Genomic DNA, 20,045 nt, shown 5'->3' on the forward strand with positions numbered 1-20,045 from the left:
GGCCTCCGAAGCCGTGTCGGTGGCGGAAGTCGGGACGGAGCAGGCACAACGTGCCTTCGTGCGCCGTCGAAACGGGAGCTGTCTTTCCGTCCCAAATTAACCCTGTGTCCCTGTCTACTCTATCTTGGTTGCAGTTACGATCGGTCGCTGCTCGATCTGCCATTCTGCAGTGTACACCACCGTTACACACGATTCTACTGACTGCGTCCGGTGAACGCCGGTGCTGACATCCATGGCCATGTCCCAGCGGGCCGGCCAGCGCGGCAGCGCGCGAGCTCCTCCTCCCCATCTCCACCTCCATTCCCAGCAGCTAGCAGCAGGCGACACCGTCACGTGCCGCGCGCGCCGCGGCCATCCCGGCCGGAGCGACGCCACCGCCTCGCGCTCGCTGTTGATCCACCGCACAGTGGACGCGCCCGCCCGCCCGCACACACAGTGCGCCAGCAACGCCTCTGGTCTGCGCCGCCACTACGGCCGGCCTGCCACCGTCGCAGCCTCAGCATCTCCAGCCAGGATGCCCAGGCCCTCCGCTTCCGGTTTGCTTGGAGGTTTTGGAGGATGGTCCTTGGTTAAGCAGGGTAAAGGTTAAAAGAGGAGAATGAACGGTGAAGGAATGGATAAAACCAAAGGGGGGATGAGGGGGAAAAGGGGGCAAAAGCTAGGGAGATAAAAGGAGGGAAAGCAAGCAAGGCCCTGACAGTTGCTGCAGAGGCCTGATAAACATCACGTGATCGCGTTTGGTTGCTGGGGTCAATCATGGAGCGCTGACGTGTGGGGTACAGTGAGCTTTGGACCCACATGTCGGTAACCTGTATGTATTGGCATAAGTAAATGGGACTTTATATGTGCAGGTGAATGGCGCTAAATAGGCTTTGATACCAACAAAGCATTGTGTGCTTACAACCAACATCCTCTGGAACAAAGAGACTATCCACATGTGAAGCCACCATTGCGGTGATGTCCAATATGATCACCATGAAGTATGAAGTCTCGGATTCCAATCAATCTAACGTCAACAATTGGAAGTTGAGATTTGATATGATCATAATGTTTGCTTGTTCAATTTACAAACAATTTAGCGTCTATCAGTAATAAATTAACTGATCAATAGCCTTTTTAAACTCCTGTTCAGACCACGAGGGCAAAACATTTTGTAATTTAACTCAAATTTGAAATGAACATTAACATCTGGCATGTACTTCCCTTGTGATGAAATGGGTCCTTTTGCCATCTCCCCCACCTCTTGCCTATTATAGGTGTGAACTTTTCTGATCTCCAGTTGAAAGCTCCAGTGTAGGCCTGTTTAGCTTAGGAAAGATCAACACAGTGGATCCAAACACACACAAGTGTGGTGGCCCACCTGCAGGTGCACCCCCCTCTGCAGACTCACAGCTAAGCATTAACCCAATCAAAACTTGCTGGCCCCGCATGTCAGTTGCACCATGCCCCTCGATTTGTGACTCGAGTTCTACTGCTCTAGGCCAACCAGATAGATAGAGAAAAACACTGTACGACACCGATGTGACCTCTCGGTGTCCTTCACTCTCCCCCTCTCTCCTCACAAGAACCCACTCCCTCTCTAGCGCCTAAACTGCCCCCTCCTCTCTCTCTCTAAAAAACTCCAAACTCATAGCCTACTAGGAAGCTGCTCCCCTCTAGCTTAGCCCCTGCCACTCTATCGCCCAGCCATACAGCTACTCGCTGTCACTGAGGCAGCGGCGGAAGTGCGCAAAGCCGAGCGCGAGAACCCACGAAACCAACCAAGAGCTCCGCCCCCATTAAGGCAGGCAGGCTCGCTGCAGCACTCCATCGTCGTTGTCCTCTCCCCTGTAATGTCACTCCCCCGAAGCTCGTCCGCAGCTCAATGGCCATGAGGACGACGGCCGCGGCCACCTCCCGTGCCCTCGTCGCCCTCCTCCTCGTCGCTGTCGCCGTCGCCGACGACGGTTGGTGATCTGTGCCCTTTTTCTATCTCCCCCTATCCCTCTTTCTTCTCTGGGTGTCCTCTGGTTGGGTACTGGGGAGCAAAGATTCAGGGGGTTGGGTTTGTTAGGATTAGTATTTTATTAACGCCGCAAGTACGCGCTTTTGGAGGCATGGTGATTCGCTAGTGCTCCATTCCCATTTCTTTATTGCCGTAAGCTGGGTCTAACACTTAACTAATCCTTGTGATTTGTGCCATATTCTCATCTCATCTTCTCTTCTTCCTTGCCTAGAAGCTTTTGGCAGCCTCATCCCTCAACCTAGTTGACCGATGTTTCAAAATGTATATCTTCTCCCTTCTTGTTCTGTTTTTGTTTTTACATGTGCCGTTTTCTGCCTTGTTCTGCTGCTTGTTGGAGCAAACTTTCAGAAGAATATGAAACGGTTTGAGCATCAAATCTTCCCTCTTTCTTTGGCTCTTCAGTGCTGCAAGCATTGGTTGTTTTAATCTGTTTTTATGGTGTTTTTTAGCCGTCACTTTGGTATTGCTCCTCAATGTGATCCTGCTCCCTATGTGGATGAATCCTGGTACCTTTGTCCTTCACCATGGTCGTTTTTTTGGGCTTTTCAAATCTGATGTTCCTCAGCTTAGTTTGCTTTCTTTCCTTGGAAGTAAGAGCAATCCTTGTTACTAGCATGTTAACCAATAACCATGCCCCTTTCTGCTGATATTCCTTTTTGCCGAACCGTCTGTTCAGATTTCTACCAGCATGTAATCCGTTGTGTCGCCGTTCTTTGTGGTAATGAGGGGTTCTACATCTTCCAGGGTCGACGCTGCTGGAGATCAAGAAGTCCTTCCGCAACGTCGGTAACGTACTGTACGATTGGTCCGGCGACGACTACTGCTCCTGGCGTGGCGTTCTGTGCGACAACGTCACCTTCGCCGTCGCTGCTCTGTAAGATCAGCGTCCATTAAAGTTACCTCCTTTGTAAGATCTCCGACGCTGCTCTGTAAGATGTGTGGCCACTGACGCTGGTTGGTCCCAATGCAATGCAGCAACCTCTCTGGACTCAACCTTGGGGGTGAGATCTCTCCAGCCGTCGGCAGCCTCAAGAGCCTCGTCTCCATGTATGGATAATTTCTTAATCACCGTGCTGTTGATAGGATTGCAGTTTTCTGACCGAATGTAACTTGTGTGCTTTGGTATGTGCATCTAGCGATCTGAAATCAAATGGGCTGTCCGGGCAGATCCCTGATGAGATTGGTGAATGTTCGTCACTTAAGATGCTGTAAGTGATCGAGCTATATGAGTCCGTCTTATGTTTGGGTTGTGGGCCTATGCTTTTCTGCTTACGGTTTGTTCAATGTTTCGCCTTTGGTTTTAGGGACTTTTCTTTCAATAACTTGGATGGGGACATACCATTTTCGATATCAAAGTTGAAACTCCTTGAGAACTTGTGAGGCCTGGTCTTGCTGAATGGATACAAAAACTGCTTGTTATGATGGCCCTTTTGTAATTCTTGCTGAGCTTGTTTTATTATTTTGATTTTTCTAGGATATTGAAGAACAATCAGCTGATTGGTGCAATCCCATCAACGCTGTCACAGCTCCCAAATTTGAAGATCTTGTAAGATGCTGGTGCTACTTGATTCTTATAATGTGTATTTAATTAAATAGGGTGGTTCAAAGTTTTTAATGTGAAACTCGTTCCAGGGACTTGGCTCAAAACAAACTGACTGGGGAGATTCCAAGACTTATCTATTGGAATGAGGTTCTTCAGTACCTGTAAGTCATCCTTAACCTTGCTTCGGTAGTTCAAACAATGTGTACTAGTGCTGGACTACCACCACTGCTAGTACTGTATCTACATTATTAGTATATTTAAGGGCCTGGCCGCACAGCAAAAGCTGGGCAGCTTGATGAAGTTTCTATGGTTTGGATGGTTTTGTGAAATGGCATTAATGCTCGCTAAGTTTTATGAAGCATCAAATAGTTTCTTCAATGTTTGTGGCTAAATCGGTCATAATTTTTTTCTTAGGGGATTGCGTGGCAATCGTTTAGAAGGAAGCCTCTCTCCTGATATGTGCCAGCTTACTGGCCTTTGGTACTTGTAAGTTCACCTCATGCCTAGAAATTGCAAGTTTGTTACGTTTCCTCGACATGATCTTAAGCTTCCCATTAATTTTGTCATCAGCGACGTTAAGAACAATAGCTTGACCGGGGTGATACCAGACACCATCGGGAACTGTACAAGCTTTCAGGTCTTGTACGTATATGCATTCTTACCTCCTCTGAACTAAGATATTTTAATTTCCATTATGATTTTTCCTAAACTTTTATATTGGTAGGGATTTGTCTTACAATCAGTTTACTGGACCAATCCCGTTCAACATTGGTTTCCTACAAGTGGCCACACTGTATGTCTCTTTTATTTCTTCACTGAAGAATCTAGCTAAATGCCTAATAACAAGAAGCTTACCTCCAAAAATGCATACATTCTGTATTAGGTCCCTGCAAGGGAACAAGTTCACTGGTCCAATTCCTTCAGTAATCGGTCTTATGCAGGCTCTAGCTGTTCTGTAAGTCCTACAATCAATTCTGTAGTTACTAGATTATTGGTTGCACATCATTTTTAACATTTTGCGGTTATGCAAGAAATATCGTTGCTAATTGATACAGCCTTTGCTGTTCCAGAGATCTGAGTTACAACCAACTATCTGGTCCTATACCATCGATACTAGGCAACTTGACGTACACTGAGAAGCTGTAAGAATTCTTACTCCCCCAAATATGGTTTAGAGCTGTTTAATATTTTTGTTTTAACTGATACATTTCACACTAACGAAAGTTTGATGTGAGCATATTTCTGAGTTCATAACAGCACATCTCTTGTGTTTATAGGTACATGCAGGGCAATAGGTTAACAGGGTCAATACCACCTGAGCTAGGAAATATGTCAACACTCCATTACTTGTAAGTTTAAATGTTTCTTTTGTGTTATGGATATGGAAATTTGTGTAATTTATCAATCTATCTGTGTTGACAAATTATCTAAATTCAGAGAATTGAATGATAATCAACTTAATGGGTTCATTCCACCGGAGCTCGGAAAGCTTACAGGCTTATTTGATTTGTAAGTACCTTTTAATGCCCTTTATGCTTTGTCATGTGAGTACTGATTCTAAGTGCTTCTGAAAACTACATTGCTTGAATGCACAACTGATTTACTCATTTTACAGGAACCTTGCCAATAACAACCTTGAAGGACCGATCCCTGACAATCTAAGTTCATGCGTGAATCTCAATAGCTTGTAAGAACAAATAATTCATTAAGTTTTGCAGGTCATTTGTAGTATCACAAATACATATATGACGTGCTGGTTTTCTTTTATAGCAATGCTTATGGCAACAAGTTAAATGGGACCATTCCTCGTTCATTGCGGAAACTTGAAAGCATGACATATTTGTAAGTTCGAATAGGTTTAAAGCCTAATATAATTGAATGAATTATTTTTTCATAGTGGTCTGTTGTTTTGCTCATATTAATAGTAACTTATGTCATTCACCTTACTTTTTTTAGAAATCTGTCATCAAATTTTCTTACTGGCCCTATTCCTATTGAGCTATCAAGGATCAACAATTTGGACACCTTGTAAGCCTTCATGAGCTTGAACTTTTTGAGTACTGTTGTCATGCTATACTATATGTAACAATGATAATCGTACCAGAGACTTATCCTGTAATATGATGACTGGTCCAATTCCATCAGCTATTGGCAGCTTAGAGCATCTATTGAGACTGTAAGTTTTTGGATTACTGTGTCTCAGATGTGTTCCTCGGTTCATGTACTGACATGAAACATGTTTCTCTAGTAACTTGAGCAAGAATGCCCTGGTTGGATTCATCCCTGCAGAGTTTGGTAATTTGAGGAGTGTCATGGAGATGTAAGTGCCTGGTTTTCTACATTGGAAGCCTTTTTCCGGATTAGTTCCTTGCATGCTATTTTGAATAACTTGGCTGTTGTTTCTAGTGATATGTCCTATAACCACCTTGGTGGTCTGATTCCCCAAGAGCTTGGAATGTTGCAAAATCTGATGTTATTGTAAGTTTTATCCTTTGAAGTCACAGTTTTTTTAATACAAATGATACACAGCTCTCCTGCTTATTCGTGAAAAAAAAAGAAGTCGCAGTTTTTTTTAATTTTTGTAAATTTAGTTTCAGAAGGATAACTTTTGATTCATCTGTTTATTATTCACTCATGTAGAAACCTGGAAAATAACAATATCACTGGAGATGTCTCTTCACTGATGAACTGCTTCAGCCTCAATATATTGTATGTTCATAATCACAAAACTTATAAGGATGCACAAAAGTGTATTTTTTCTAACACCATCCTTTACATTTCTGGACAGAAATGTATCATTCAATAATTTGGCTGGTGTTGTTCCTACGGATAACAACTTCTCGCGGTTTTCACCTGACAGGTCTTGTGCTCCACCATTTCCAGCACTATTCTATCCGTTTGCTCAGACTCGGAAACAGTATTTTAGTTTTCTTTTTGGTTTACTTTTTTCAGCTTCTTAGGCAATCCTGGACTTTGTGGATATTGGCTTGGTTCTTCGTGTCGTTCCAACCGCCAAGAGAAACGTAAGAACAGAGTTGCATTCATGAATTGCTTTATTGCTTTGAAATAAACTTTATTAACATAAAATAATTTTCCACCTTCTCTTCCCCTTGATTCTGTATGCAGCGCCAATCTCAAAGGCTGCGATACTTGGCATTGCTGTGGGTGGACTTGTTATCCTCCTGATGATCTTAGTAGCTGTTTGCAGGCCAGACCGCCCGCCTGCTTTCAAAGATGTCACTGTTAGCAAACCAGGTAATGCATCGACTAAGTTTGGAGTCTACTCATTCAATAAATCAATTCTTTCATTACTTCATTGATTTTGATATCATATCTTACCCATCATGTTTAGTTACTAATAACTTTATCAAACAATACTATTTTCTGGGCTCTTTTTGATCAACAGTTTACTTTTATGAGTTGTCACTGATTCTCATAGTTGATATGCTAGAACAGTATTAATATCTTGTAATAGATATGCGTGCTGTTGCAGTGAGCAATGGTCCCCCCAAGCTGGTGATCCTTCATATGAACATGGCCCTTCATGCATACGATGACATAATGAGGATGACTGAAAACTTGAGTGAGAAATACATCATTGGGTACGGGGCGTCAAGTACTGTCTACAAATGTGTTCTGAAGAACTGCAAACCAGTGGCGATAAAAAAGTTATATGCCCACTACCCGCAGAGCCTGAAGGAATTTGAGACTGAGCTTGAGACTGTTGGTAGCATCAAACACCGGAATCTAGTCAGCCTTCAAGGATACTCACTATCACCTGTTGGGAATCTTCTCTTCTATGATTATATGGAAAGTGGTAGCCTTTGGGATGTTTTGCATGGTAAGTCCATGCAGCTAACTTACCCAGTCTTTTTTTTGGGGTCTAGGAATCATGAGAGCAATTTATTTAAGCAATCAGTAGCTAGCACCCACTATGCTCCTTTTCATATAAATAGTCCTGTTTCTTTCATTTCAATAGTCTTTGTTTGCTCATCCATCACATATCATCAGCTGGGTTATCAAGACAGTTCATGTTTTGACAAAGATAGTTCATGGTTGTGGTCTTGTGGATATTCAGACAGAATTACTATGACTGCATCATGCTGAAACTCTACTTTTATTTCAGAAAGTTCATCCAAGAAGAAAAAACTTGACTGGGAGACTCGCCTCCGGATTGCTCTCGGTGCAGCTCAAGGCCTTGCTTATCTTCACCATGACTGCAGTCCGCGAATAATTCACCGGGATGTAAAATCAAAGAACATCCTTCTGGACAAAGATTACGAGGCCCATCTTACAGACTTCGGGATTGCAAAGAGCTTGTGTGTCTCAAAAACACACACGTCGACCTATGTCATGGGCACTATTGGCTACATTGATCCTGAGTACGCGCGCACTTCACGCCTCAACGAAAAGTCTGATGTCTACAGCTACGGCATTGTTCTGCTGGAGCTGCTAACTGGCAAGAAGCCAGTGGATAATGAGTGCAATCTCCATCACTTGGTAACAATTTTTCTGTCCAGAAGTCGTTTTCTTCAGCTTATATTGCTTTGGATTCCAGTAGTGCCCAATAATTGGTGAACAATGACCATTAGGCTTGTGTTCCTACAAGGGGACCAGCAACATGAAACCTAGCATGTGAGTAGATCTATCTGCACTATAGACCTGCTGTGGTGGTGAGTCGATCCATTGGATATGCCGACTGAAAGCTCCATTATAAGTTGCTGTGTCCGTCCCCTAAAGCCTGCCCTAGTGTTCCCCTGTCATCAATAATATAGATGAAAAGCAAAAAATGAGGTAACAGGATATCAGTGTTTTTTCGTGTGCCCAGTAGCTTGCCATGCCTTGATGTAACATTTGACGTCTCCTCAGTGCCCAGTAGCTTTCCATGCCTTGAAGTAACAGGCCTCTCCTCAGTGCCCAGTAGCTTTCCATGCCTTGAAGTAACAGGCGGACCATCACCCAAAATGACAATGCATATGGGCAGCATTAGCAGTCATTTCGCTGTTCCAGTATCAGTCCATTCCTAAAACTATAATTTGCACTGCTGCTGCTGCTGCTGCTGCTTCTTAGGAAGTAAAATTTGTATATATGTTGCTGAAACATCAAGGAAGCTTGTGTAGTGCCTCTGGTTGGCAGATATGTCACCTATGCTGCATTTTAAGCTCTGATCAGGTTCTCAACAAATGCTTCAATCGCAGATTCTATCGAAGACGGCAAGCAATGAGGTCATGGAGACCGTGGACGTTGACATCGGGGACACCTGCAAGGACCTTGGCGAGGTGAAGAAGTTGTTCCAGCTCGCGCTCCTCTGCACCAAGCGGCAGCCCTCGGACCGGCCGACGATGCACGAGGTGGTGCGCGTCCTGGACTGCCTGGTGAACCCCGACCTGCCGCCAAAGTCATCCTACCAGCAACCGCCGGGCCAACTGCCACAGCCCCCGCCATCCATCCCGAGCTACATGAACGAGTATGTCAGCTTGCGGGGCACCGGCGCGCTCTCTTGCGCCAACTCGACCAGCACCTCGGACGCCGAGCTGTTCCTCAAGTTTGGCGAGGCCATCTCACAGAACACGGAGTAGGGGTTCCTCAAGGGCTGGGAGTTCACACGGCGGCGCGGATGGTTGATGGCTGCAGGTAGTGGAGTAGTAGCTGACTGACATTTTGTCGAACATGTGCCGGGCTGGTTACCAGGAATGCAGGAGATTAAGACTCCGTAGGGTGTTGTTAACTGTAAAAAGTCATGTGCCTCTAGAGCTTCTTCCCCTTCTCTCTTTTACCACTCTTCCTTGGTCTAACTTAGGAAGGCTGCATTGCTCATCACTCCTGTATGATCTTTTCCGTGACTTCTGCAGTGTTGGAAACTTGGAACCGTGGGAGGGGACCATCATCTGCACGAAACTACCAGCTCCTGGTTCTTACTGATGTTATGACTAGTCGATTGTTTGTTTCTGGTTTCAAGATCGGTGAGCAAACAGCTGGGTTACCTGGTTTTTCTGGGATCTTTTTTGCTCCTGTACGCAGGACGTCTGCCGCTGCCATGCCGTGGCCCCCGGGCACCTGGAGGGTGGCATGTGCTCGTCGTGCGGCTGTCGCCGGGCTCATGGACGGACGCACCGGCCCGTGGCGTGTCAGGGGCGGCGTAAATGATGCGAGGCGAGGTTGCAGAGCGCAGGACGCTGGGACCGGACGGGCGGATGGGGTTGCAGCGCAGCATGAGTGTGGTGGTGGTGGTGACTGATTGATGCGTGCAGTGGGGCCATGGAGGATGGGCGGCGCCGCGCGGCTGCCGGGCAATGCCATCCTCGTGAACCCGAGGAGAGGACGGACGTGGAGCTCTCGCTCGGCCGTGGTAGGGCAGGGGTGAGAGTGCGTGGGAGTGGGGCAGAGATGAGAGATGGACGGGCCATGGTGCACAGGGAACCGTCGGCAGTGCGAAGATCCTGCCACTTGCAGCTGGGACCAGAGAGCAGGGGTTCCTACACTTGGGCTGGCCGAGCCGATGCGGCCTCTCGGCCTGCTGGCCGGTCTACCACCATGGCCGACGAACGGGGAGGTGCGCCGTCTACGGCGCCACCGTTACGGCCATTTCCAGCCATGGAGGCTGGGTTGGGCCCTTGCCGCCTTGCCATGTTGACTGTTGACGGGCTACCCTTATCGTTGCCGTCTGTGCCTGGTCGTTCGCTATGGAGGGAGTAGTTTTTATAGACCGTACCCCGAGGAAGAAACTTGCCCCCAACCCATGAACCCTAAAACCCGAAGGCAGTAAGGCGGGTCCGATTCCAGGTAACGCGTCGATCGCAGAAGTGGGTTTCAGGCGCCCCGGCGCGCCAGTTATTTTTCGTGGTCTGAATTCTCTCTGTCCTTCTCGAGCCGCTTCCTTCTTCTTTGCGGGCTCGTGTCTCTCTTCTGCTCCTAGAAACGTGAAGAGAAACCAAAAGCTCATATTTCTCTTAGATGAATTAGTACATGATAAAAAGTCGTGACACCAAACCAAAACGTATAGCCTAGCCAAACGAACAGCCTAAACAAATATTATTACTCTGGAAAAAAAATATAATTGGAACGGAAACTTTTTGTTGCATCGCAGACGAAAACAAAAGTTTTCATTTGAACAAATGTAAAATCTTATTACAATGGAACAAATTTTAGAATTTGTTATTTGAATTTGTTGCATCCAAACGTACCATTGGAACAAATTGTTCCATCGCAACAAATATTAGAATTTGTTCAAATTGGATCATGAACAACTGAGGCATGCATAGAGGGAGTGAATGAGAATGGATTGGGAAACGAATCATACCCATCGATTTGGTAAACTAATCTACGAAGAACCAATCGCCAAACCGCATCCTGATTTGCCTCCGAATTGCCACCAATGTGGAACCCTAGCCGTCAAATGAAGCCATCGACTCGCAGATGTTTTTCGAAGGAAGTGAAACGATATGTCTGCAAGCCTAATATGGGCCGAAACGGGCCTGCGGAATGGACAATAACAGAAACAGCCCAGGCGGAGTGCTTCTGCGACACCTCGAATCGGAGCCACGCGCGCGACTCCGAACATTGGCGCAGTAAGGCTCCTCCGACCTAAGTTTTCGGCCGGCGCTGCTTGGCGTGAGATTGATTGAGCTCGGGGACGGAGGCCCAACGAGCTCATCAGCAATCGCTCCATCTCGGCCCAAGTAGTACGGACTTATCGCACAAGTGCTTCTCTCAATTTGGCCCACCCAGTTTCAAAGAACTAATTTGGCCCACCCACATAGCTCGGCCCGCTTCTTCGACCCGGCGTCGTCGGACCCAACCCAGAAGGCCGAAACCAGGGCGCCGCCACTCACCACACGGCCATCGGACCCACCGGGGCGTTCCGGCTGCTCGACGGCATCTTCCCGAACGCCGACGAGGCCCTTCGACGTTCGATTCGGCAACCCGTAGCACGGCCGCATCTAGCCGCTCCACCTGGGCCTCGCCTCGCTCGGTCGCTCCCGAACTGCCCTTCGAGGCGTCGCTCTGCGTCTTCCGCCGCTACCTTTCACGCCGAGGACTTCACCAACTTTCTCATCTCCGCCAACCGCTGGCAGGAGGCTGCCGACCTCCTAGCTTCAGTGCTCAACGACGACGGGCCGCTCTGTCAAGGGGAAGACCAGGCGCAAGCTCTGGCCAAGCATGCCGATCAGGTTGCTGGCCTCATGGTGGCCAGTCCGCCATCATACAACGGGAAAGTATTCAATGCTACTATGCTCAATTGCTCATTGCACACCGGACTGCCAGCATGTGCTTGCTCGTCCAAGTTCGTGTAATAAAAAAGAAGCAAATTTCATCATATTTACGACAGTTTGAATGCACGCAGCATATTTGTGGTAGGAGCGAACCGCTTAAATACAATACAAGGCACATATAACGGTATCACACACAATGTCCTTAGCACGTTCAAGTCGAATGCGAGTTCTCGCAAAACTAAAGGGCCCTAGAGAATACAAAGCTTTGTAGTTGGTGATAGTCTCCCAATAAGGTGTCTTCGACTGATTTCACGGACCCGAGAGAAGAAGACACCAGTTGGTCCATCATAACCCCCACCAACTTCCTTATCAGGTCTGAAAGCTGGATCTAAAGCCAAAACCTCCAGCACAGGGGCGTTTTCCACAGTGTGCAGCAGAAACTCAAGTTGCCCTGTGCAAGCTGTAAATCCCGAAATACACAAGTTCTTGAGATGATTATGTGGACATCGTGGAAGGCTCCTGAGAGGCTCCCAACCTAAATGTGCAAAGAGCAAACACTGATCTGCAATAGTTGGGGGAAAGCAGGATGAATAGACGTCCAATCCATAGTTTCAACAACTGATATACTCATAAAAATGGGAGAAAAATATAATTGCTTGTAGCAAAAAAAAAAAGAAGGAAGAATTTGTTGCCAAGTGTCATCCCTAAGCATTACATGAAAAAAAAAACAAATTCAGTTTCCCAAACAAGTTCCCAAGACATGACAAGGCAGTTACAAAATAAATAGGGTGGTGCGTACATCAATACAACTTTGGTTCCTTCACTTTGCTTTTGGCTCCAATGTGCATCCTATTATCAGCATGAGGCTTTAATTTTCAACTCCCTCTCGCTCGTTTTTCAACCATTTGAGAGCATTTCGGCTAAGTGAATGCGAAAAATACAAATTGAAGGCCTTGGATTGATTTAGTTTGGGAAAGGGATGTGAAAATGTTAATAATTTTCCCCTTTTCTTTCAGATAAGCTCATGATGATCAAGTCTGATGAGGGCAAAGCATGACCAACAAAGATGTTTTGAGGACTTATGAAAGTTGGAGACAGAGATAAATGTATGAACTCTGGTCCTGCTGGACACTAATTAAAGCATGCATGTGAAAACTGAAAAAGAAAAATATAATAGGTGGTAATCAGAAGCACAAATAGATGACGTCAGCATATTTAGAATACGACTGCAGCTGGCATTTAAAACGAAGCACACGTATTAGTGGGGGAAAAGAAACATATAGTAGTATAGTACTTACATGTAGTATGAAGTTTTCAAGAAGAGGAGCTGCCCTTAGAAGTTAGAATAGAGGCCAAAGAAAGAATGTTGTCAGCATCTTCATGTACCATATATAACTCCAGCTGTAGATACTTAAGCTGAGAAAACCTGCAGGTGTTTTCTAGCAATGCGGGTGTCTGGAAGGTAGACAACTAAAGTTTAAAAACAAGAATGCGACACAAAACTACAATCATGAGAAAAGGAAAAGGTTGAAGTTTCCAACCTTTAATGTTGCAGCAGCTCGCAGATAGAGATATTCCACACTTGGAAGCACTGTAGGAAGTTTAGAGAGAGTATACTCAAGTGTTACAGAGTAAAAAAAATAAAGGTGTGCGTCTTTCAGCTCCAGCGATTGAGTGAGGTCAATGGGATACCGGCTCCCTCTGCAATTAAAAGTTTTGAGCTTCATGGCATTGAATTTTATTCCGGTTACCCTGCAGTGTGCAACGGACAAGTATAAGAGGCTAGGCAATGGGAGATCGACCTTCAGTTCGTCATCCAGATGGCACCTAACAATACTCAACCATGCAAGACTTGAGCAACTTGACAGCATATCTTCAAGATCCCTTGCTGTGACATCGACGAATTGCAGATCAAGCTTTATGAGCAGAGCTGCAATGCATGGTTCAACAATTGATATGCATACAAATATAAGCAGTTGTAATCACATGTAGCCAAGACCAAACTACAAAGTTTAATTTTCTGCAACAAATTAAACTGATGATGCAATGTGACATCGGTCCAATGCTATCTAAAAGCATGTGAAAAACATGATAGGAAAAAAATGAAGTATGGGCTTATAGCACACATGAACTCTGGTCCAATGCTATCTAAAAGCATGTGAAAAACATGGTAAGAAAAAAAATGAAGTATGGGGTTATAGCACACATGAACTCTGGTCCCATGCTATCTAAAAGCATGTGAAAAACATGGTAGGAAAAAAAGAAAGAAAGTAGGTAGCAATTGAAAATGCAAGTTCGTGATGAAAGCACAATACGAAAAATAGAAGTGCAGCAAACATGTAAAACAAAGAACAAGTCTAGAGATAAAAAGAAACATATAACACTTACATGTAACTCAAACTTTTCAACAAAAGGAGCGGCCCTCAAATAAGAGGCCAAAGAAAGAATGTTGCCAGAATCTCTACAATTCATAGTTAACTCCAACACTAAATACCTCAGCTAAGAAAACTTGCTGGTGTTTTCTAGCATCCTGGGCATCTGGAAGGTAGACAATTAAATGTTAAATAAGATTATAAGAAAGAATATGAGACAGAAGCTGAAATCATGAGGAAAAGAAAAGGGCAGGAAACCTATAAAGTTGTTTGAATTTGCAGATTCAGATTTTTCACACGTGAAAGCACAGTAGGAAGTATGGTGAGAGCATCCTCAACACTTATCTGATCAAAAAAATTGAGGTGTGCATTTTTAAGATCTAAAGACCTAATTTCCAGGAAATAAGCGCCATCCTTTGTACACATAAGTTTTGAGGTTCATGGCATTGAATTTTATTCCAGTTAGCATGCTGTCTTCTACACACAAGTATAGCAGGTGGGGCAACGGGAGATCCACCTTTAGCTCATCATCCAGATGCACCTAACCATACTCAACCACTCTAGACTAGAGCAACTTGACAGCACATTAATATCCTTTGTTGTTGCATGTACCAAGTGCAGATCAAGCTTTCTTAGATTTGGGAAGCCACTGAACTGAGAAGGCAATTCAATATGCACAAAGCCAAGTTGAATCCTCTGTAGGCGTAATGTGCTTCCATAGTCCAGAAGTTCAAAGGGAAATAAATACCTATCATAACGACCATGAAATCCGGCTGGAACTAGATCAAAAGCTAGATTCTTTGTCTGAGAGGCTGCGACAAACCTAACCCAATTATCAAGATGAATAACAAGCTCACTGTGAAGCCCATACTTGACCTTAAAATCTTCGAGAACATGCCATTGTGTTGCTTCAGAGTAGCATTAACATTCTGAATGAACTCCTGAGTGCGTTGTTTTGACCCATAGACACTCCTGTTGCTGCACATAGTCATGCCATCAAATCGAAGTTTGGGATTAATTGTCCGGACATGTCACCATTTGCTGGAGAGAACACAAGTCCTTATGACCTCCTTCAGAGGCAATTCTGATAAAATTTTGCATAGCATATCCTGTGTTGACAGAATATTAAGATTGGACAGCTAAATTAATCTGGATCATCAAGACTTCGAGTCTCAAATCAAGTGCAACATACCTCTGGAAGGTCTAAAAGTTGAAACCCCAATTTACTCGTTTTGAAGATTTGCTTCCCATGGCAATGGTTCGACCTTGCTCTGCTGCTTGTGCATGGAAGATTATCCTCCATGACCTGAAGAACAAAAAGGTAAATGGTCACTTGTCAGCAGAATTGAAGAAGATGGACTTAATAATTTTATTTTGAAAAGTTCGCAGGAGCACTGCTATGTCTCATGCTCAAAGTAAAGATACATAATCATGAAGTCGATGATACGGACTTAACAATGAAAATGCAGTGAAGCTAGATGCTTTTATCCAATCCTTACACGTTCTAACCATTTGAGATTCTTCTGAGTGAGGACGACGTATTTTTCAGTGTTGGACTCACATAGTCACAAACCGTTGAGCAACTAGATTAAGCCACTACGAATTGGCAACATTGCTGTGTGGCTCAATTGTGCTGCATTTACCAGTATCGACATACCGTGTAGTCCAAGTCCTATGTCTTTCTGATTAACCTAAGCATACTAGCTCTTTCTGATTAACAGGAGGCTCCATAATCGCAATGCCCAGGGCAAGTCATTGAAATACGACAAAGCTCGATTCTTATTACTACTAGCGAAACTAAACTTGCAGCTATCTCGTTATCCGCTAAATCAGCGCTCATGGGTTGGAATTGGAACTCGCCATGAAAACGGAGGGGTTCCTTCGTTTTCGCCTACCGCATCAATCTGAAGAAACCCCTCGGATTCAGCATACCTCACTTGCCGCCGACAACCGATGAGTTCTCCCGGCGGCCGCGGCCACTGGGGTTCCTCTTGCCTCCGCCGATCTTGTTTCTACGGAATAACTTGTTGCCTCTGCCCGGCGACGTGCTATCAACATGTCGGGGACGGAGAGAGACACCACCAGACTTCCTTGCCGGCGCAGCCGCGGCCGAGCCGGAGAGGAAGAGGACTCGGACCGAGATGCCACCACGCACCCACCGCACGGGAAGGGCCCGCGGGCCGCTCGCCTGAGCCCAGCCCAAACAGAACACTTAGCTCCAGAAAGGCCGGCCATTGAGCGGCCCAACGGCTGAATCAGAGCAGAGCAACCAAACGCACACGCACGGTCCTAGAAGCTGCTAGGGTTTCAATCGCCGCATCTCCTACGCCGATGACGGTGCAGGGCGGCATGGGGAAGATCTGCCTCCTGGGATCCCCCGGCCCGGATTTTATTGTGGACGAGGCTGTGGTGGTGGCGTCTTGGGTGGAGGACGGCAAGAGGAAGGTTAAGCTCCTGGGATATGAAGGCAAGGTGTTTGAGGTGTATAAGGTGGTCGACATAGCGGCTTCTTCGGTGGAGGGCGGAGGCAAGAAGTTCAAATTCAAGAGCTCCGACGGCGTTGTGTTCGAGGTGGATAAGGCGTTGGTGATGCAGTCGCTGACGCTACGGAGCTTTTGCCTCAACTGCACCGACAGCATCCCAGTCGTCAAATTCAACTCCGAGATCCTGGACAAAAAGTCATGGAGTACTGCGAGAAGCACGCCCACTGCAACGCCGAGGAACTCAAGGACTGGGATGCGGATTTCGTCAAGGTTGACCAGGCCATGGCTCAAGACCTTTTGGTGGCTGGATACGATCTGAACATCGAGGGGCTACAGCTACTCGTTTGCCAGGCCATTGCTGACATGATGGCGGGCAAGACGCCTGAGGAGATCCGCAAGATTGTCAACTTCAAGATCTCCATGGAGGCTCGCATGGGGGGAGCTGCACAGAAGAACATTTACCTTGATCCTAAGTAGGTTCTGAGGAAGGAGAGCCGTGTTTGGCAAGCGCTGATGTCGGCATGTTTCATGATAGATGTAGTAATACTTTTAAGAGTCTTGATGACGTGATTATAGTTTTGTTAGTTATGCTTTAAAGTGAGCTGGTTTGGACGTATATAAACATCGGACGGTCCATATCTTTTTATACCATCAGTAGTACGGGGTATACTATACGGGGTAGCATAGGTAGGTAGTACAAGATAGAATAAGGATAATATAGGAAAATAATTATTGATATCAGCTCTTTTATTTTAATTATTTTTCTTTCTCTTTCTTTATATTTTCCTTTCTTCTCTATCCGTTCCCATTCTACTCACGGTGCTAGACTAGTCACCTCGGCGCTAGGATTTCTTTGCCCGCGGCGATTCCGGCGGTCCGCGCCGTACGCTCAGCCCTCACGGCCGACGCTCACCGCCGGCGAGGCCTCCGTGGCGGCGGATCGGCCCTCGTCTGTTGGTCGCCGCCGAGGAGGCGGCTCATCCCGCACCCGACGCAAGGCCCCTGGGAGGAGGGCAGGTAGCCGCTCGCCCCCACAGCCGACGCTCGCCGCCGGGCAGTGGCGGCGGATCTGGCCCCCGCCCTTCATTCGCCGCTGGCGAGGAGGCACGTGCCGCGCCAATGCTCGTCCCCTTGGAGGAGGGATGGCAGGCGGCTCGCCCCCACAGCCCACGCTCGCCAGCGGGGAGTCATCCGTGCGGCGGATGGGGCCTGGCCCCTTTCTTGAAGCCGACCGGCGGCGGTGGTGGTGCAAGGGGTCGTGACGGGCCGCATGGAGGTCCGGGTCCCTACCGCTCGCCACCAGGGATTCGGAACAGGACCCCGCTCGACGCTCGACTCCTTGGCGGCGACGGCTCCCGCGATCCGTGGCGTCCTTTGGGGATGGCGGCTAGTACCCGCGGGGAAGGCGACTTCCGGATCGGCCCCTCCTTGCGCCCAATCGCCGGCCCCTTCCCGGCTGCGGCCATGCCAGCAGCCGGCCTCCACAGGCCTGGGAGAAGCAGGGCAGTGCGTCGTGCTCTGAATCCTTCGTCGCCACTCAAAACATGCCGTATCAGGTAATTGCTGCTGCTATGTATTCCTTTATTTATACTAGTACCATAACAGTTCAGCTAGTGGAAGAAGGAATGCTAGGGCGCTTTTGGTCTTCAGAATCGATCATTCGCAACTTTGGAATTCTTTTAATTCGGATCAATTGGTGATCCATTTCAGAGAATATGGTTACTCAATTTTGCCGTAAGTTACTGATGTAGCAATTTTCAGTATTGGATGCTTACCAGCAAATGCTTGAATTCATACTACCAGGATGGTTCAAGTAAAGTGAATGTTAGGAACACCCTGGACTTTAGGACTGAAAACTCTGAAAAAAGGTAAGCCTCCTTTTTCATCATTCAACTTTTTATCTCCCTAGATATTATCCTTAATTAACTCAGTGTCACGAGGTGCTTCTCTTTGCGCTATTAATTCTTTTTCCACCCTGGAAGAAGAATGCAAAGACCATTCTTTTATAAAATGCTAATTTTCTTTGCTTGATATTGGTAATAACATTTAAAGTTTTAAGTTGAAATAGAGTGAAACTTGAAATTAAATCTATTTTTCTACATCTTCCAGCTTGTAGACTTCCTCGACATCCGTAGATTTGTAGCACATACTGATGTGGATTATAACACTACTGTATAGAAATACATACTGATGTGGATTTGGCCCTATTGATATGTTTTTTTTTCCAAACTACTAAATGCATACATAAAATCATACATCATTCTTTGACCATCTTTTTTATTTAGTCATTCATTTATTCCCCAGTTTTGAACTTTGTTCCATTTCACATTGTTTATTTTTATTGTTTTATCCTCTTTTTTTTTACACCTTCAACCATGGAAGCCATATGTCATGCTCTCCATATGCAAGTATGGATAATGACAATACATACTCGACAAGTCCATGATGATAAGTAGATGACTCTGACATGGGACTCGATGAAAGTGGCATTATCATGTTTCACCTCTTGCGATAATACATACTCTGTAATACGAAGTGACTAATGGGATAGACGGATATTATGCGAGTAGACATTGAACTTATAGTAGATGACAGGTTGAACTTATAGTAGATGACAGGTGGCCCCGATTGATATGTAATATGAGTCTTAGGTATTAAATTTTTTTCTAAATACTTGATTCGAATTATAAAAATTATTTATATTTTTGATAGGATTAAACAAAACCTTAATCCAAATTATCATATACATATATAGACTTTACTGATCGTGTACATTTTGGCATATTATATTTTCAGCCCATGGAAAGAAACGCAGGCCATGGAAAGGAACCCAGGCCATGCGACCCCTTGACGGCCCAGCCCAAAACAATCAGGGAACCCCTTTGGCCCTCTCCGACTCTCCTGACGGCCTAACCCCAACAACTCGCCGCCCCCACCCCCCCCCCCCCCGGGTCCACTCGCCAGCTGCCTCTCGCCTTCGAGGGCTCAAGGCCTCGCCGTCTCGCTCACTCGACCTCCCCCACAAGCGCACGGGAGGGGCCAGGCGGACGGATCGGCCATGGAGGGATCCCGGACGCGTTCGAGCGGCTGCTGTTGGACGCCATCGAGGGCGAGCGCCGGATCTTCCCGTACGGCAGCGCCAGTGGTGCGCTGCGGGGCAGGCCTTGGCGCCAGGTCCGCCGGACCTCGGGGGAGGCTGACTGCGCGTGGTTGTGCGCTGGGGGCCCCTTGCCTCCGTCACCCTCCCGTTCCGTCCAAGGTGAGCAATTTTTCAATACTTATTTAATGGAAGCTACATGACGTCGATCTGCATGAATACTGCTATTGTGCTCGTCTGAAATTAATCTAAGAACCAAAATAAATGTTTTAACAGGAAACACTAGTGTAATCTAAGAACCAAAATAAGTTTTAAAACAATTGTTCAGCTAA

At 46.2% G+C, this 20,045-nt stretch overlaps 1 protein-coding gene and 2 pseudogenes across 2 annotated transcripts; 2 read left to right on the forward strand and 1 right to left on the reverse strand.

Annotated features, from left to right (window-relative positions):
- Nucleotides 1-1,590: 1,590 nt before the first annotated feature.
- LOC112890211 (LRR receptor-like serine/threonine-protein kinase ERECTA) lies at nucleotides 1,591-9,475 on the forward strand. 2 transcript variants are annotated; one of them, XM_025957111.1, is made up of 27 exons: nucleotides 1,591-1,946; nucleotides 2,750-2,879; nucleotides 2,981-3,052; nucleotides 3,142-3,213; nucleotides 3,310-3,381; nucleotides 3,480-3,551; nucleotides 3,638-3,709; nucleotides 3,963-4,034; nucleotides 4,119-4,190; nucleotides 4,273-4,341; nucleotides 4,432-4,503; nucleotides 4,619-4,690; nucleotides 4,826-4,897; nucleotides 4,986-5,057; nucleotides 5,164-5,235; nucleotides 5,319-5,390; nucleotides 5,505-5,576; nucleotides 5,653-5,724; nucleotides 5,797-5,868; nucleotides 5,955-6,026; nucleotides 6,189-6,257; nucleotides 6,337-6,408; nucleotides 6,501-6,571; nucleotides 6,675-6,803; nucleotides 7,024-7,389; nucleotides 7,675-8,048; nucleotides 8,747-9,475. In XM_025957111.1, exons 1-27 carry the CDS (start codon nucleotides 1,865-1,867, stop codon nucleotides 9,125-9,127), a joined length of 2,967 nt encoding a protein of 988 aa, XP_025812896.1. In that variant the 5' UTR covers nucleotides 1,591-1,864; the 3' UTR covers nucleotides 9,128-9,475. The 2 variants fall into 2 exon arrangements, with proteins under 2 accessions (XP_025812896.1, XP_025812897.1); XM_025957112.1 differs by having other exon boundaries at nucleotides 7,042-7,389.
- Nucleotides 9,476-11,842: 2,367 nt separating this feature from the next.
- On the reverse strand, nucleotides 11,843-16,408 carry LOC112890212 (annotated as a pseudogene).
- Nucleotides 16,409-16,428: 20 nt separating this feature from the next.
- Nucleotides 16,429-19,876, forward strand: LOC112890213 (annotated as a pseudogene).
- The last annotated feature ends 169 nt before the right edge of the window (nucleotides 19,877-20,045 follow it).

Source organism: Panicum hallii, chromosome 4 (genome assembly GCF_002211085.1).
Source record: "Panicum hallii strain FIL2 chromosome 4, PHallii_v3.1, whole genome shotgun sequence".
NCBI lineage: Eukaryota > Viridiplantae > Streptophyta > Magnoliopsida > Poales > Poaceae > Panicum > Panicum hallii.

Coding starts and splice junctions, on each gene's coding strand:
- LOC112890211 (XM_025957111.1), top strand. CDS start 1,865: ATGGCCATGAGGACGACGGCCGCGGCCACCTCCCGTGCCCTCGTCGCC. Junction 1,947..2,749: donor TGTCGCCGTCGCCGACGACG/GTTGGTGATCTG, acceptor TACATCTTCCAG/GGTCGACGCTGCTGGAGATC. Junction 4,191..4,272: donor TGTACAAGCTTTCAGGTCTT/GTACGTATATGC, acceptor TTATATTGGTAG/GGATTTGTCTTACAATCAGT.